Source organism: Sciurus carolinensis, chromosome 2 (genome assembly GCF_902686445.1).
Source record: "Sciurus carolinensis chromosome 2, mSciCar1.2, whole genome shotgun sequence".
NCBI classification, from domain to species: domain Eukaryota; kingdom Metazoa; phylum Chordata; class Mammalia; order Rodentia; family Sciuridae; genus Sciurus; species Sciurus carolinensis.
The window spans coordinates 99,391,086-99,409,673 of record NC_062214.1 but is presented as its reverse complement, the minus strand read 5'-3'; the positions used below and the strand labels follow the sequence as shown (position 1 = coordinate 99,409,673).

The 18,588-nt window shown below is 35.1% G+C and overlaps 1 protein-coding gene across 1 annotated transcript in view; it reads left to right on the top strand.

Annotated features, from left to right (window-relative positions):
• Window positions 1-18,588, top strand: part of Unc13c (unc-13 homolog C) — a 613,741-nt gene that overhangs the window by 521,033 nt on the left and 74,120 nt on the right. Inside the window, 3 exon segments of the mRNA XM_047537684.1 lie at window positions 608-731; window positions 3,207-3,263; window positions 7,485-7,565. Of these exon segments, the coding sequence (XP_047393640.1) occupies window positions 608-731; window positions 3,207-3,263; window positions 7,485-7,565 (262 nt within the window).

Here is an 18,588-nt window from a genome sequence, read left to right as displayed (position 1 = left end):
TATATCTCAAATCATCCTAAATCTATCTCTGAAGATAACTTTTGTTGTTCTGCCATGACATATCTGCTGGTTTCTACCCTGTCTACACCATACATTTTCATCAGCAAACTGGAAATGCTCCCCTTGAACAATGGTTTTCAAAGTAGCAGAGATAAAGTTCCAAGGATATCCCTCAGGGGTCTGCCATCTGGTAGTTGAAAAATATTGGTTCTGTCGTCTTCTCAGCCCCACACCAAACCCTGGTGACTGATCACAGAAATTGCTCTTGACTGAACAGATTTTATATACAAATAAAAAGGATTCTTTGCCTTTAAATGTGTATTTGTGTATGTTGAATGGTATTTTCCTGTCTGAAGTCTGTCAATTTAGGAAACAACTTAAGGAAATAAATTCTCTGATTTCATTTTTTACCAAATATAGTGAGTTACCTAATGTATAGTATGATTAAAATACTTTGGTATAATGAATCTTTTTCAGTAAGTGGAATTTACCATTTGAAAATTATCAAGGCCTGTTCAGGCATTTGAATCTTTTTAGTTAATATGATTCATAAAGTAAGTTGGTACATTGATGAGACTTAAAAGTGAGTATGTCTTATTTTATTCAGATTAAGTCTTTCAGCAAAAATCTGTGAGAAAACAGTCCTGAAGCGTGTTTTGAAAGAACTATGGAAACTAGTTCTTAACAAAATAGAAAAACAAATTGTTCTCCCTCCTCTGACAGACCAAACGGTAAGTATTCAAAATGTAGTTTTAATTACACATCTAATTGTCTTTTTCTATAAATGAGTGGTCCTGAACCAGATGAAGTACTATTTAAGTCCATTTTGAGAGTGTTTGGTATACAATTTCTTATAACTATTTATCAAATTACATCTCTCTATCCAAATAAATTTTCAATAGTGATAAGGGCAATCAAACTCCACACGTGCTTGTCACTCAAAACTTTTCTTTGAAAATGTGTATCCAAGTTCCATTTGTAGTTGTCTAATCTACATATATGATTTTTATTTATTTTTGCTGTGGCCCCACAGAGAAATAGATTCAGGATAGAATGTAGCCACTGTGTTTCTAAATTTTACAGCTTTAGAAGATAGTTCCAACCCTATGACATGGGATTTTTTTTCACCTTTTCTTTCTACTTTCATCTGTTACCTCCCATCTTGGAGGTTAATAGAGGAGACTGCTCTTAGTGGATTTGAAGAATGTGATTGTATTACACACAGTAAAATAAAAGAGAACCTGAAAGATCAATTGGCAGTAAAGTTAGACAATGGTCAAGAGGCTACAACAATGCCAGGTATTTCAGGTCACATATCCTGATAAAAGCAAGGAAAAAAAACATAACCTAACAAGTATTTGTTATGGAGTAATTGATTTTTTTCTGTGACTGAGGAAGATAAATTGATACAAATAATGAATAATTATCAACCAACTAAAATACATGTTGACACCATTGATCATGTACACTCAGTCCACATAAGCCAGTGGGATTATATGTGCAGAAAATATTTTCTTATAAAGTATACCATGATGCAAAGATAAATATGCTTTTGTTGATTTACTACCAGTGAGTGATAAAATATAAATTACTTTTAGTTTTGTTTAGAATGTTTAATGTTTAATCATTGATAGCCTATATTTGTGGGTGGTCAAATCATGTATATAAATACATGTACACAAATAAAAACATGTTATTCTAATGCTATATAGAATACATTCTGTAATACCATAACACCAGTTAGCTTTCATGTAACTACTAATCAATAGGGAATGACATCAGAATAATCTGAAATTTGGATTGTTTTACATGTAAATTTCCCTTGGTCAGAGGCTTAGAAATGTAATAGAAGTATAACTTCAGCAGCAAAGGAAAGAGCTCACACTTTGTCTACTGCATAGACCTATTCAAAGAAAAAAATTAAAAGGCAGGGGAGCTTCCCTGCACATACTTTTTCTCCAGATGGTTACATCTTGCGTGGCTGGCACACACAGCAGGCCACCACCTCCTGTGTTCAGAGATCCACTTGCATGGGCATTGCCTCAGCCCGCAATTGTACTGTTGTTTTGTTGTTCTTTGTTTTACATTTTTAATATCCCTTGAGGCAGCCATCAGCCTGAGCTCCCTGCCAGCTGTCTAAGCAATCTCTTAAATTATCAACTATTATTTTGATAGTTCTTTGGTAACAAAATTGCATGAGCTTTGGTTGTTTTGTCCACTAACATTTTGCCCATAAACCCTACTATTTTTAGCGCACAATTTTGAAGCATATGAGGGTTTTTAAGAATGTATATATCATGTTACAGCAGAAATGCTCCACATAACATTTCATTCTCTATATTGAGTCTTTCCTAAGAAAATGTACCACCATGTGAATTTTCCCTAGCATTAATATCTACAAGTGGGAACCTATATCATTCATTCATTCATACATTTAGTAAATATCCTTTGAGCTTCTAGAATGTACTGTGCACTGTACTACATACTTACGATAAAATATGAGCAAAATGAGCCATGGTTGCTCTTTTCCTGAACCTTATAGTCTTTAATTCCCCAGTGACAAAAGAGAGAGAGAGAGAGAGAGAGAGAGAGAGAGAGAGAGAGAAAGAGAGAGAGAATATTGGTCCAGAATAGCTGACTTTCCTTACTATGAGAATATTCCATGCCACCAAAGAAATTGGCTAAATTTGGTACTTTTGTAATTACATATGCCAATGGACATGCCTCCATTGCTTCATTCTAGTACTTCTTTGAGTTGTTTATCCCAGTATTTTACAAATTCTCTTTCTGGGAGCCTTGAGGGTTCCAGGTACAGAAGGGATCAAGAGGCAGGTCACTGATAGATTAGACAGCATTTCAACTCCACCTTCTTCAGCCCAGTATAGATTTATCTGTGGGAAGTAGAATAAGAGAACTGCCTCTGCTAAAAGAGTCCAGTCCATATGCTACCTTAAACTGGTTGTGTCAGCTGCAACCCATTCAATAACCCAAACATAAGACTTTCAGAAGTGAGGCACTGCTATGCTGGCAGGTTACTAAATATCTTTGCCTCATTCTTAAAATAGACCAATTATGGGCATTGGACATAAAAGCCACAAATATAGTAAGGGAAATTAAAAAATTATCTCAATGACTATTCTTCTACTGTGACTAATACTGACTATCTGAAGACTGAGTCATCTGTCATTTTCTCTGCATGTTTTCAGGGACCTCAGATGATTTTCATCGCTGCTAAAGATCTTGGACAGTTATCCAAACTGAAGGTAATAAGAATAAGGAAACTGGTTGCCTGTGAAAAGTAATGAGCAACTACAGTTCTACAAGAAACCATCCTTCTGCTTGTAAGGATATCTAGCATGGTGGGATTAGAAAGATGTGTGTCTCTAATCTCACAATCTGCATTAAGAATTTCTAACTTTGTATTATGGCCCTTAGCATTATTGCTTTTGCAGCAAATTATTAAAGAACATATTTTCTTTCATATATTAAACTGTGTTGTATGCACAAAAGCAAATGGATCACTACATAGAAATCCTCTGAAGCTTAGAGAAGCCTTCCAGTCCAAAAAAAAAAAAAAAAAAAAAAAAACAGTATAAGAAAACAAAACTCATCAAAGCAAAAAATGAACTCATGGACATGTTCAACCCCATTGAATTAAGTGAGGATTTGTTGATGAAATAACCTTACCCTTAATTATCACTTGAAATTCCCAAAACTTGAAATTTATACAGGGAACTTCAATCCCTATCTCTCTAGGATAGGAACTTAGCTGGTTAAAATGCATATTTTATTATTTGCCCACTAGAAAGTAGTTATGGGGATGGTTTGCACACACAGACTACCTTGGTTCAAATTTATTGTGTGACATGGGCCAAAAAATTTAACCTTTCCAATTTTTATATGTGGCATTTGTAAAACACAGATAAGTTTAACATTTGATTCACAGGATTATAAGAATAAATAAGGTAATGTGAGCATCATCTTTGCTTGGCAACTGCAAGGAGTATGCCACCTCCCTCTAAGAGAGGGAGCTATGCTCACTTGTCCCCAGCTGGTAGCTCATAGTTATGTATTATTAGAATTGTTTCAAATCTACAACACAGGAGGAGAGTAATAAATTTGCATTATTATTTACCTAGGTAAAATATATAACTTCTAATTTCAGTATCCTATTTTATCATCATATCATCTCTCTTCCTCAGGAAAAAAAATTAAAACCAATAATCCATATAGAAGACATAAATTTTTTCTCATCCAGGGCTATTGATGGTTAAGAAAAAAGATAGAATATAGATATTACTACTAAACTGTTTTTTTTTTAATCTTGTATCTTTTTCTTTATTCTTTTTATTACCTCTCCAGGATTTCTGAACCCTGCTTGAAAAATGAATTTATACAGTGTCAAAGTTTCTCATATAGAACCATGAAGGTGAAGCAGCATAGGTCTCATTATAAAAGAAATGACCCTGACCACGTGTCTAGCATCTATGTAATATTATGAAACATTCCTTCTCCCCAGGCTTCAGTTTCCTGAGTTGAATTTTATATCAGTTAAAATGTTTTCAACTTCAAGTGATAGAAGCCAAGCTAACATAAACAAAGAGGGAATTCATTGTTGCATGACATTTTATAGTTCAGTGCTAACATTGATTTCCAAGACTGTTTGATTAGGGATTCAAGCAATGTTGCAAGACAGGGTTACTTTCTATCTCTCAGCTCTGCTCTTCCCCTGTGTGATGTATCACCACAACCGACCTTCCTTCCTGGTTGTAAGATGGCTTTTTCTGCTCTTACAGTCTATGAATGTCAAATCTTGTGGAAAAAACTACCCGTATTAGTGTTAGGAATCCCAGGAAAGTTTCTTGGTGAATCATTGGCTCTGAGGGAGTGTTTTCACCATTCCTAAGCTAATTACTGTAGCCTGGGAAAGAACATGGGCCAGTTGGTTCAACTCATAGCCAGACCTGCACTGGGGGATCAGTAAGCCCTGTCCAAATCTTAGGAACTCTGCATAGGATAGAGGATGACTGCCCAGGGAATGTATGCCTTCTTGGTAGGAAAAATTAGAACCCATAGAAAACATGATACTCTCATACATTTTGTGGCTCCTGATATTTTGCACTTTGATAAGGTTCATTTTAATTCCTCAAGGCAATCTATGAATGAAATTATCTAAAGAGGTTATTTTATTGATGTTGAAATAATCTGAAGGACTAACATGAGAATCTTGTATTCATAGGTGATGAGAAGGAAACAATTCTATTATGGGTCTTTGATCATTGTTTTTCAATTATTAGTCCATATAATTATTACTTCCATTACAGCCCTATAAATGTTCTATAATTTTATGTGAAATACTGAAACTCCAGCTGGTACAAGGAACTTCACATTTTATAAAGCTAATTACTTTTGTTTTAGTACTTTATTTTACTTTACCACTTTATTTTAAAAGAATTTTCAACCACTTTACATTTTCAATATATTTATTTGAAAGCAAATTTGATCTGCTGTAAAGGCTCTATTTCAGATAATTGTGCTGATAGATAATTTCAGAACTCATAAATGTGAACATAAGATCAGAAATATAGAATAATAAGGGGATCTTTTTCTGCATTTGACTATGGATTTAGGATTAATCATTAAACAAGTATTTATTCAACAGTTGAGATATACTCTATTATTTCACATTCCAACTTCATAATGTATGCAGATTATGTATGTCTGACATTACTATTTAAAGGGATTCAATTTATTTGACATAAAAATAAAAGTAAATATGCATAAATGTGCTGTTGATATATTAAAACACTTGATAAATACATCTGAGCCATGATTTACTGCAAACCTTTCACTTGCTCAATAATTCTTTGCTGTCCTCTTCCAGAGATTCCCTTATTTGAGTGAACTAATAAATCCCAGAGAGTTATTTCTTGAAAGAATTATATCTTATAGCACCAAAATATAGTATTTATTAGTAAACATTTTAAAATAATGTGATTGTATTATAAAAATAGTCAAGATCAGAAAATTCTACTTAATATAAAATATTTGTATTAACAGGTCATAAAACATTTTCCCCTATAATTTAACAAACATTTCCCTTAGCCTTTAAATATCAATGGATATTTAATATTCCTGTTTTAAAAAATGTTAAATGAACTCATATGTTCGAGTTGAAATTTTTGTATCAGAAAATGATGTGTTGTGCATTACCCTGTTTTCAACAACTATTTTGAACCCTATGAGATATGCTGAAGGAATTACAATTCAGTTATCAAAAAGATGTTCAATGTCCAGCAAGTGACAGTTGCCAAGGTAGACCCTGAAATGCTGAAGAAGTGAAACGGATAGATATTATCTCTGGGAACTCACAGCATCTCCTAAATAATAGAATAAGAAAAGGGACAGAATAGGACAAGCCCCTAGGTATGATTGCACACTTTGAGCATTGCACAGAAGTGCCCAGCTAAAGGAGCAAGTGAAGGCTGGAATCAAGCCCGTACTCCACTTGCCAACCCCTGTGTGCTGACTTGGAGCTGACTCATAGAAAAAGGGATTCTTTTTATTCCTGCAGAGGCACAGATCCATTAATCAAACCACACATTCTCGGGGCTGTATCCACACATGGGACTTTAATTCACACAGGGGTACAAACCTGAACTCCAGGAAGACCAAAGTCTTCTTTTTACTGACTAATATAACTCAATCACCTAGAAGAGTATGGCATGTCATAAGCATTCAATAAATGTGTTGAAAGTTGTTAATGAATTAGTAGCAGCCCTGGAAGATTGTATCCTGGGGAGGGTCAGGAACTTTAAAATTTTTCTCCTGAATGAATTTCTATTTTCTTTATTATTTTCTCTAACTTTTTATGATTGTTTTCCTAAGTAAGCTTTGAATGATGGGTTGAGACAGACCACAAGGAAAATCCATTGTAAAGTAATAATCAGTTTTTAAATCATTTCTAAAATATTAAAATGATTACAAAAGATTGAACATCTCCACAGTCAAATTCAGTTAGTTCTTTGGGACTCTTCCCAGTAATGAGTAGTCATTAAGGGACTCTGAGAAAGAGAATAAAGTAGGGGCTCTGTACTTAAAGTAGACTACATAAGTATTAATTAGGAGAGGCTAAAAACACCTCTCAAGTCCCTTCTGTGTTTGAGATTCATCAGTATGACAGAATGCAAAGCAAGGACACACAGTTCTCAGAATTCTCAGGCTTCTTCCTTTCCTTCTCTTTTTTCTACATAAACTTGGCAGTGAAAATAAAGCCACACCTCTGTACAAGTACTGCTTTTTAAGGACTCAGGTAGCATTTTCTTTGATAGAATGAATATGTATTAAATATATGACAGGATAATCATTAGGAATGCACCCATATGAAAAAGATATTTTAAATTGCTTATGGGATCATACAGATTTTTTGAAGGTAAAGTAAATGAACTGATGTTTGTGTAAGCAGTTGTTAACCTGTTTTCCAGGAGCACATGATTAGAGAGGATGCCAAGGGTCTGACACCAAGACAATGTGCTATAATGGAGGTGGTCCTGGCTACCATCAAGGTAAGATTATATGCCCCTGGGAGTGCACTCAGAGAGCTCATCAAGCACCCTAGAGTTAGGTACCCCCATAAATATCTGTAGAGCTATGCCAGTCAAGGATGTCAGAAATAGTTGAATAGATGCATTGCCAAATGTTCCAGATGGAGTCCTTGATGTCTCCTTATTACATCCCTATGACACTCTTCCTATACTTGCTTCCTTCATCTCTTCCTGAAAGATGTGGATGAAACTTACATTCTATATTTGTTTTAAAAGAAAGACATGTATATTCCTCAACCCAATTAAATAGATGGTTGAAGAGGGTTTTAGGTTAACAGAATTTATTTTTATGTTATCTATGCTTGTTGAAATGATTTTTAAAATATCAACCTTTTATTCTGTGTAATACAATATTTTATTTTCTGCTGAAAATGCAAAGTCCTCATCTTACATGCATTAATTTTTCATAAACAAAGGTTGACCAAAAGTTATTGTAGTGTGAGCTAAATGTGTGCAGGTCAAGATGTCGCTTAAATGTTTTTTTCAAATAATTCATGTATATGTGTATATGTATATTTATAGGCATATGTATATACATATACACATATACATACATACATACACACACACTTCATGTGTGAAAGTTTTTGTTTTTTGTGTTTTTGTTTTTATACTAGGGATTGAACCCAGGGTTGTGTAACCACTGAGCCACATCCCCAGCTCTTCTGAAAAAAGAAAAAAAATTCTTTTTTTTGTTTTTTGAGACAGGGTCTTGCTAAATTGCTTAGGGCCTCAGTAAATTGCCAAGGCTGGCTTTGAACTTGTGATCCTCCTGCTTTAGCCTCCTGAGTTGCTGGGATTAGAGGTTTGTACCACCTCACTTGGCTGTGAAAGTTTATTTGTTAAAGAATTGTAAAGGGGGAATTTACTTTCTAAAGCCAAACTTTCTTCAGTATTTCCATTCTTCACCTGAAGAAACATCTATCATTAAGGATGTCTGAATAGTATAACAAAGAACTTTTAGCTAGGACTCATTTTCAGAGCATGGAATAGTCCCCCTGGTTAGAAACATTGAAATAGTATTTATCAAAACAGAGTTCTACCTGAATAAAAACTGATATCTTCACAAAACTATCACCACATGGACTTTGTTTTATTGCTTTATCATTTAACATGAGGCTATCTTGCTGTTTCAGTATTGAAAACCACAAAATGAAAGTTGTGAAATGAGAGTTTTGTAGAATGTGGTGGAATTGAGTTTAGGTGTAAGATTACAAAAATGAGTTTTAAAGATGTAGCAATAATTTTGTATAGAAATATGGTAATTTTGCAAAATAATTTTAAGCCAATCGCAAAATAATTTTGAGGTTAAAAATAGGAAATATAAAAATTCAGAAAAAAATTAAAAATCAATTCTCTTTGAAAATTATTTTCAAATATTTGAGTATGAGTTGCTTAAACTTTGGAGTCATAGGAATACTAATGACTACACATAGGAATATACTGATAGAAAAAACTAAAATTTCTAGAGTATACTCTGGAAAAGAAAATAAAGTAAAATTTTTAGAATTTGAATTCAACTCATCATAATTTTATAGCTTTAGAAGTAGTCAGGAAATGTTTTATGTAGAAATAAGAGAAGCATTCATTATGTTGACTGACCTGGCTCCCATCTACAACTTAAAATATTTCTCTAATTCTTCTTGGTGGTACCATGTAATCACCACCGGAAGCCTGAATTCTCCCCAAATTCTGAGATAGTCTTGATTCCCAAGCAAATTCCTTTGATCCACATCTTGACAGCTCAAATATCCCATCTTCCTGTTAGGCCATCTGTGAAAATCCTTTAATTTGATCTCATCCTCTAGACATGTGCCTTATTCTTTGGAAACACAACTACTATCTGATGTTCAAGACTCTCTAAATGGGTCCATATCATTGTCTCATTCTTTCAGGACAGGAGTCTAACTCTGGTCCTCTTGAGCCTGAGATCAGGTCTACACTTCTCTTCATCCCTAAATTCTGTGATTCCAGTTTTCTAGGGACCTCCATGTTACGACTGTTGACCTATTTGCCATGATCTTTACTTGATTTTGGTATTTTAGAGCCCCTATCATCTGTTTTCTAGAGCTGAGACTCCTTTTACCTTGTCTGCCTCTGAGGTTGCCAGACTGACTATCATATCAATTACTAACTCTGATGTTACTATAGTGGAATTCAGGAGAAGGAGAGACACTAGTTAAGAAAGTTGTAACTCCACAGACTAAAGACATAGTGTCTGCCTGGCCCCAGCGAAGAGTAGTAGAGCACAAGAAGAGACCTCACGAGAAAGTTCTTAAGACCAAAGCTTCAGATATTACCCAGGTTAATTCCCAGTGGTTGCCAAAGAGATAATCCTTAGTTGTTCTTTAGCTCAGTTAAATCAAATTGGAAATGATAAATGACGAAGGAGCATTCTATGAAGTTTATAGAATATTGAATGAAATGGCATTTTGCATTTGTCAAATCTTTCTCATGTGTACACCATCTCATCTGATCCTTATAAATGTTTTGCAAGGAAGGTAGTTCAAGAATTATCACTTACATTTTACACATGAGAAAATTGAAGACAGGAGAATGTAAGGTTTTATCTAAGGCCACAGTGCTGCTAGTAATTTTCAGAGCTAAGAAAGCACTCTGAACTCTAAAGTCAGTGTTCTTAATTCTATGTTACATATCTCACTAAATGTTTATGAAATGTAAGTAATATGTAGCAGACTACAATGGATAATACTTCTGCAAAGATTTTGTTTCTTCCTATAGTAGAATGCCAAATTCAGTTACTTTACTTTCCAATTATTTAAAAATAATTTAAAATCATTCAACCTCTATGTAAGTATTGATGAAAATATTAATTCTCTTAAATACTAAAACTTCCATTGAGCTGCAACTTTTTTTTTTACACCAGTCACATGTGGTTTCAATTATAAGTCAAGAATATAGAATATGACAGAAATAGCAGAAATAATAATGACCTGCTGTGGATAGAATGGTAATCTGCAAAAGTAACCAAATTCATAGTGTTTGAAAGTAAAAGTAATAAGGTGACTACTAGGAGACAGTTAGCCAACAATCTATTTAGTATGTACAAGCAAATGGAAAGACCATAGGCAATCCCTAGCCTGGGTACTAATTTGGCTTTTGAGTTCTAATCCCCTATCTCAGGAAAACTCAGGACTGCCACAAGAGTTCCTGAAATGTGAGTATCTTTTAATAAGAAACAGGAGATATTTCCCAAGCAGCAGTCACTCTGACTTGAGCATGAATCCAAAGACTGAAGAAAATTCTTAAACCCTGAAGAATCCTCAAATTATTTCATATGGAGTTTGACATATAAATAAAAATCCTGGCTGGTTTGATTTTTTTCCACCCTCCAAATTCACCAGATCATTTATTATGAATCTGAACATGACATTCTACAGTATATATTGTAGATGCATTGATATCATGTAGTGACAACACAGAGTTTTCTCTGAAAATAAGAGACACATGGGTCAGAGCTCTCTAGAAATCTTCACTTCTTGATAGAAAGGACAGACTTAATACTAATATAAATTCAGATATAGTTTTGGAAACTATTTATTCTTTTCTTATTCAATGCTAAATAACACCATTTTTTATGTAAGACTACAGACAAATAACTCAATACAATTTTGAACCACATCTTATGTCTCTGTTTCTGACCCTAAAAGAAGTCCTGTCTTATCCTACTCTTCTTTATCCAATTTTTGTGACTGCTTCTCAGCATATTCTTTTTTATCATTATAAGCATAGTTTTGCATTATTTAAAATTCATCTGCTTATGGGAAGAACAAAATAACCTACCTAACTTGCAGTATTGCATTTCAAAAGCCATTATATGAGAGCTTACTGTATGTATAATATAGTGAATAATGAAGAATAATGAAGAAGTAGGTTAGAGATGTGAGGTCTTGCCTTTGACTTAAGAACAGAAACATCTGCACTCAATAAAATGAATTTTGGACAAAGTACTGTTGAATACAGAGAAGGTAATAAACTATCTCTGGGTCTGGGGTAAAACCTCCCCAGGGAGGGACATGACATTTTGTGATTTAGAGAACAGAGAGATAAGACTATGGAATTAGGCCTAGAGAGAAAAGTAAGAATGATATAAAAGGTGTCAGTCACCCTGAAAACTTCAAATAGTCTAGTAGAGGAATAAGTCATGATTATCTGAGTATCACAGGGTTTGAAAGAGGAATATTGGGTTGGAGCCAAAATGCTGGAGCTTAAACACAGAGGTAAAGAATTTCAATTTTAGTTTGTCAGAAAAAGGGCAACATTGGGATATGATGTGAGAGGAAGTGGCATATTCTAATCTCCAGTTGTAGAAAACAATTTCTGAATATCTATCAAATGGTTTCTTTAAAAAGCCTTCATGGTTAAAGTTGGGTTCTGCTTATATCTAAGTTTGCAGAATGAATTGTCTGCATGGATTTGCCAGAAGTATGACATGCATGTTGGAAGTAAAAAAAGTGATGATGGGAATTTGCTACCAATATAGTATATGTTACCAAAAAGGAAATTTTTCTTACAATCTTGTGGAGAAACATTAGCATGTTCCCATAAGCCAGGAAAAAAAGACTTGGAAAGATCAACAATATATGACAAATAGGAAGGGTGTGAGGAATTTAGAGAATTTTATTGGGATTATAAAATGAATGGCTTGCTGAGCATGTAGACAATATTTATCCTGTTATTTTTACTTAGCAGTGTTATTTTCTTCTCACGAATCACAGCCAGGTCTGAAGTGCTTTATTTTCTGCAGTTTCATGAAGAATACAAGGAACAGGAAAAAAAAAATTTCTCCATTTACTTTTCAAATAAAGAATATGATGCTTAATTCTTAAGCTCTTTCCAACCCCATTCAGATATAACAGTGCTCCTCACCACACCCTGACATTAGTGAAGCTGGCCTATCAATGTGTCCAGGGTGGAAACCTTTAAAAATGGCAGAAATGAAAATAGACACGTGGAAATAACAGTTTGAAACTATGTGGTAAATGATTCATTGATGGGCAGAGTATCAAGATAGTGGGTGACTGACAGAGAAAATAAGTACAAGCATGCAGATTACTTCCTGTGGGAATACAACTACTACTTGGGATCACCATGAGAAAACTCAATGAGTTATCACATATAAAGCAATTAAAATTTTCCCTGTCATATAGAAAACTCTTCATTAATGTTAACCTTTATCTCACCTGAGGATTGGCTCATTTTGATGAACCGTTTTCCACCTTTAAATGCAAGATCCCATATACTCCACTGGCAACCAGTGTTTTTTCCCTCTTTCTTACTAAACTTTCTTTTTCCATGAAGCTAGCTATTAGATTCAACTCTTTCCATGAGCACTTGTTTTAGTCCTGACGGCCTTGTCTTCTTGCCTTTCTGTTAACTGTGCACAGTACCTTCTCACTATAAGGAAACAAACCCTCCAAGATTCTTCAGCACTCTGAGATTCTTTTGGGAAGCAGCACTGTTCCTTCTCTCAAGAAGTTTCCAGTTGAGATTAAAACATGAGCATGGCATATTGAAAATTAAATAATAATATGTGTTAACTTATAAGACAACAGTGTAAGAGATGAAATGGGGTGATACAAATATTGTTTGAAGGGCACAGACAAAAAGTGATAAGGATTTAGAGGAGGTGAGCAACCAGTAGAACTCAAGAAATCAGGGAAAGCTGGAATAGTCTTCAAGGGCACATGGGAGTTCATTTGCTGCATAGGACATTTCTCTTTGGAAGACTCTTGACATGATCATAAATGGGAAAAAAAGAATTTTGCCATTTCACAAGAGGTCCGGAAATCAAGACTAGACCTCAGTGTGGCTGGAGTGGACTTACCTGGGTGTTTGCATACTGAAGCAATGTAAAATGAGGTTGAGGGAGAATGCCTGGGTTGAACATACCAAGCTTCTTTTGAACCCTCAGTATATTCTACAAAAGATGACCCATTCCCGATTTTGGAAATCTAGTATGTTAAAAATATCAGTTCTATAAGAATAAAATCATATAGAAATGTGCAGAACAGATTGCATAGTTCAAGAATATAGTCACAGAGATCGGAATTATTTAATTCATAAATGATAAGGGCTTTCACCAAAATCATGGTTATAGAAGTAGAAAATGAAAGATGGATATGAGTGAAGAAATAAAGGGAGAGTCACTGAACTTGGCAATTGAATATGAGGCAAGAGGGAGAAGGAGCTCAGGTGAACTCAGTGGTTTCAGTGACGGGGAAGCATAGTTCCAAGAAAAATGATAATTCGGGCAGAAGGACTATCTTCCCTTTGCCATGTTGAAATTAGATATGGTGTTAGGAACATGGAAATAAATATCCATCTACCTGAGACAGAGGCTGGTCCTGAGAAAACCAAACTAGGCTATAGTTTTAGAGATTATTACACCAATTAAAAATATTTTTTGACAAGTGGAAAGAACTCTACCATTTAAAAGGTCTTCCAGTTATAGTATTTAATTACATCTTTTTACACCACAGGCAATATAGATTTCTCTGCTACTAGTCTATAAACGAACATACTGCTAGAGAGGTCAAATAACCTATATGAAAACTCACATTGTACAGAAGTTAGAAGAACTGTATATTCTGGCATACTGTAAAGAGCAACCAGTGAGGTAAAGAGAATTGTAGAATCTCAGAATTTCAGACCCAAGGCTTAACACCTTGTCCATGCTACTTCTAGAGAGAGATGTCATCTTACAGGGTTGTTAGTCCTTGTTGAGCCTTGGTCATCTGGCCATTGCTGGATAATGACTGGTGGTGGGATCTCACTAACTCACACATTATCAGTTTTGATTTTTAAGTTATACTCTAATGAGAAAGGTTTTCTTTATACCAAACCAAAATCTACTTCCCTGCTACTTCTAGTTGTCCTCTTCCTGTCCTTTGAACTACTATAAAATAATTCTAATTCCTGTATCATATAATGGTCTTTCAGACATTGAAGGAAACTCTGCAGATCAAACTGGAGAGTCTTAGATTATGCAGCAGATCATAGAGGAAAAATAAGAAACTGAATCTCCAACTTTTGTTTAGAACCAATGAAAAATAATCCACTTCCACATGCATAAGGGAAACATTCAGAAAACTTCAAAACCCCACATTTACAAATTTCCCTCTAGTGTATAATTCCCCTCTAGCATATAATTTTCTTCTAGTATATAATTCACTATACTGAATGGAAATCAACTGAACTGTATTAAGCTGTGGATAGTGGAATTTAATACTTAAGACATTCAGTCCCAAACATCAGTCCCACATTTATGTTCTTCAAACTCAAGCCTCAGCAAAATAAAAATTTCTCTCTGCTGTTCCTTTAGGGTCAGTTGCAAAGAGTCAAAACTGAATGTGAAATTTCTGAGGGCCAAAATCCATGCATTAACTGCAGCCCCCTTTCTCCTGATTATCTGTGCCAAGAAGATAGCCAGACCAGTGCTTTTGGGTGCTGTCACCCAGGATCTGAACACCCTGTAAAAGACTTCCATGAAGTAGTATTCTCAGAGAGTTTGCATTTGCATAGCCATTGAAATCATTTCCTTTGCCATTTGCCTGAGAAGTCTATGGCATGTGCTATTTTCTTATGTCCACTGAATAGGCAACTTTCATTCTTAGCACCATGCAATTTGTTTTCTCTCCTGAAAGTATAACCCTCTGTCCTGGGTTTCTGTCTTGCAACATCTCCAATTATAAAACACACTCAAACAACAAAGGCATTTCTGCCCTTAAAGATCTTCTGTTAACCAATATCCTGCTACAGCTTTCAACAGAATGACTCATAAGACTCTGTGGCTAAAAAGAAGTCAGTTGATATCAAACATAAAACTCTAGGGAGACCCTTAGACTTTACTCAGGAACAAACTCACACCTTAATTTTTTTTTTTTTTTAATTCATGATTAGTCCCCTAAGTCCCAGGCTCCTGCAAAATAATGTCTTTGTTGAAAAACACATCTTCCTATAGAGTTACTATAGATAAATGGATAAAAGGGCAAATGTGTAATATAAGCCTTTGTACCTTAACTCTTGTTCCTTCTTGCATCCTTAAAAGTATCTCAATTACATGAAGTCCAGCACATTCTTTTTTCCTAGGTTTTCCCAAATCATATTTCATGGATTATTGGCTTCCCCAAAATTGTTGATAGATATCCAGTGATGTATGTATCCTCTGGTCAAATGATTTTAATAACTAGATAACCAGATATATTAATAAAAGGTTAGAAAGATTGGTTAACCACTATGGGTCACAGATGCTTTACTGTGCAAATAAGCATTGCGAATCTCTAAAAGTATAGTGTCATCTTTAAACTTGTCTAGGACCTCTACCTGCCTAGAGGCAGCATGTACCTTCCAGGCAACACAAATTTAGTGATGAGAATAGAATAACAATAGCAAGCAGTATTTTCTTAACACTGCATCAAAAAAGTATACTGTGAGAATGGTAAGTACCTCTGCTCTTCCTAATTGGTGCTGAGATTCCCAGGGTTTCTCTGGTTACTTCATGGGATTATCCTCCCTGCCAGGTTCACTGTAGTGAATTAACTGGTGGCTGCTGAAGTTAAAAGTAGTAGTACTGAAAAATACCAAAGAAGCCTTTACTGGCTCCATCTGCAGTAGAATAGCTGGGCACCCCACATTATCTGTATTTTCAACTCATTTCTATTACACCTGCAATGTGTTCTGTTATTGGAGTCATTTGTTCACATGTTGGTTTTGTTTTCTGACTAGATTATAATCCCTCTGAGAGCAATCACTGTACCTCTTCTGTTTTATTTCTTTGGATTCCAGCACAAGATCTGATTTATGGCACAGAATTAATAGTTTCATGGCCCAATCCTCACAAATAAATCAGTAAGAAATTAGGGTCACCTGTACCAATGCTGTCACCTGTGCGACTTTGACACACTATAGAAGAGTTTTTAAAAAGGAGCATAATAGTGCCATTATAAAATGGCTCAAAATGTTTTCTAACTCATCAGTTAATGAGGGAACCAGTAAGATGTTGCAGGTGGCTCAATGGAATTACAAGAGTCACACATATATAAGCAGCAAGAGAAGTTAAAATAACTTTACAAATAGAGGTAAAACATGTCTATCTACAGAACAGTAATCAGTTGCATACCTCCACACATAATTTATTTACCTTTCTATAGATAAAGAAATCATTTACATTATTAAACATTTTCTATAATTTACAGGTTTTAAATAGCTCAAAGACGATAAAAAGTAAAAATAATCCAATGAATGCAGTAGAGAGAATACCCACCATTCTTTTTTGTCCATTTTTCCTGACAAATGGCAAAATATCACTTTGTCACTCTTGGTCTCCCTGCCTCCTCACTCTTATTATAATCTTATAGCAGTTATGCTCAGGTTTATGAAGATTGGGCTCACCTGAGACACACTGACAGAGAGGATACCTTCCCTTCCAGATTCCCAATTCTTATCTTAAGATAAGCTATCAGTTCTGGTGGCTTCTTGGGTCATTAAACAGACCTCCAGAGATACCCCAATCCAGGTGACACAGTCAAGACCAAGCAAAACCTTCCCCATTATACACCTAATCTTTTTCCCACTCTTAAATGCCATGTTTCTTGATGAAAGGAAGTATTTTTCCATCCATCTAGGCTCTTGAAACAATTCTAGACTGTCTGCATGTGAGAATATTTTATCATTTTTATGAGAAAATCCAAGAGTAGTAAGATTTTAAATATCATATTTTTGTCTGTTTTTACATTGGAAGAAAAGGCCTTTCCCATTTTTCTATGCCTTCTTTTCAGAGCCATACACAGCTATTGCTACAGCTTGTACTTTATAGTGTACTTGGCATCATTAAGTCAAATTTTACACAATTATGTTTTTCTTCTTGGGGAGAACTGTAATTGTAGCAATCTTTCTTATGGTTATAGCTCTATTGCCTCCTTCCACTGACCTACACCCTGAATCTCTTCCAATTCTACTTTTCCAAAGTACATACAGATGCTTACAAATTCCCAAAACAATTTTTTGCATCTCCCTTTGAATAGGAGAGAAATCTGAGATGATTATGAATTTTTAGCTCATTGAATTGTTCCACCTCAGAAATTCCCGAGGACTGGGACAAAAGGATGATACATATCCATTCAAGTGAGTGTATCTGAATCATTTGTTGAGCATCTTCAAAATACTTCATTCTGTCAGAATTATAGGTCACAGGGAACTACAGATAAACAGTGAGTACTCGATTTCCTCTAGTATTATTGGTACAGGAAGAGAGAGAGAACCCTTTATCTAATCTTAACAAAACATCCATACTTCCATCACCTATTTCTAGACATTTTGCTTTTCAAGAAGTATTTGTGCATAATACAACATGAAAAGCTAACATCCCTCAATGACCATATTTATAGGCAATGAGCATATATCTTCTCTACTATCTTCTTTGTTTTCTTTGGTACTGGGGATCAAATCCAGGGGACCCAACCACTGAACCATATCCCAGCCCTTTTTGGTATTTTATTTAGAGACAGGGTCTCACTGAGTTACTTAGGGTCTTGCTAAGTTGCTGAGGCTGGCTTTGAACTTACTATCCTTCTGCCTCAGCCTCATGAGTCACTGGAATTACAGGCATGGGCTATGATGCCCAACTTTTCTCTACATCTTATATACAAATATTGAAATGTTTTGAGCTTTTTTGATGACAACAGCTGTTTTGGTCAGTTTTTACACTGCTGTGATGGAAGGACCTAACCAGCACAATTGTAGAGAAGGAAAAGTTTGAGGTCTCACATTTTCAGAGGTCTTAGTCCGTAGAAGCCCAGCTTCATTCCTCAGGGCTCGAGGTAAGGCAGAACATCAAGGCAGAAGAGTGTGGCAGAGGGAACCAGCCCAGAGTATGATCAGGAAGCAGAGAGAGAAACTCAACTCTCCATGTACAACATATTTATCCCCAGAGCCACACCCCCAATTTAACCACTTTCTCCAG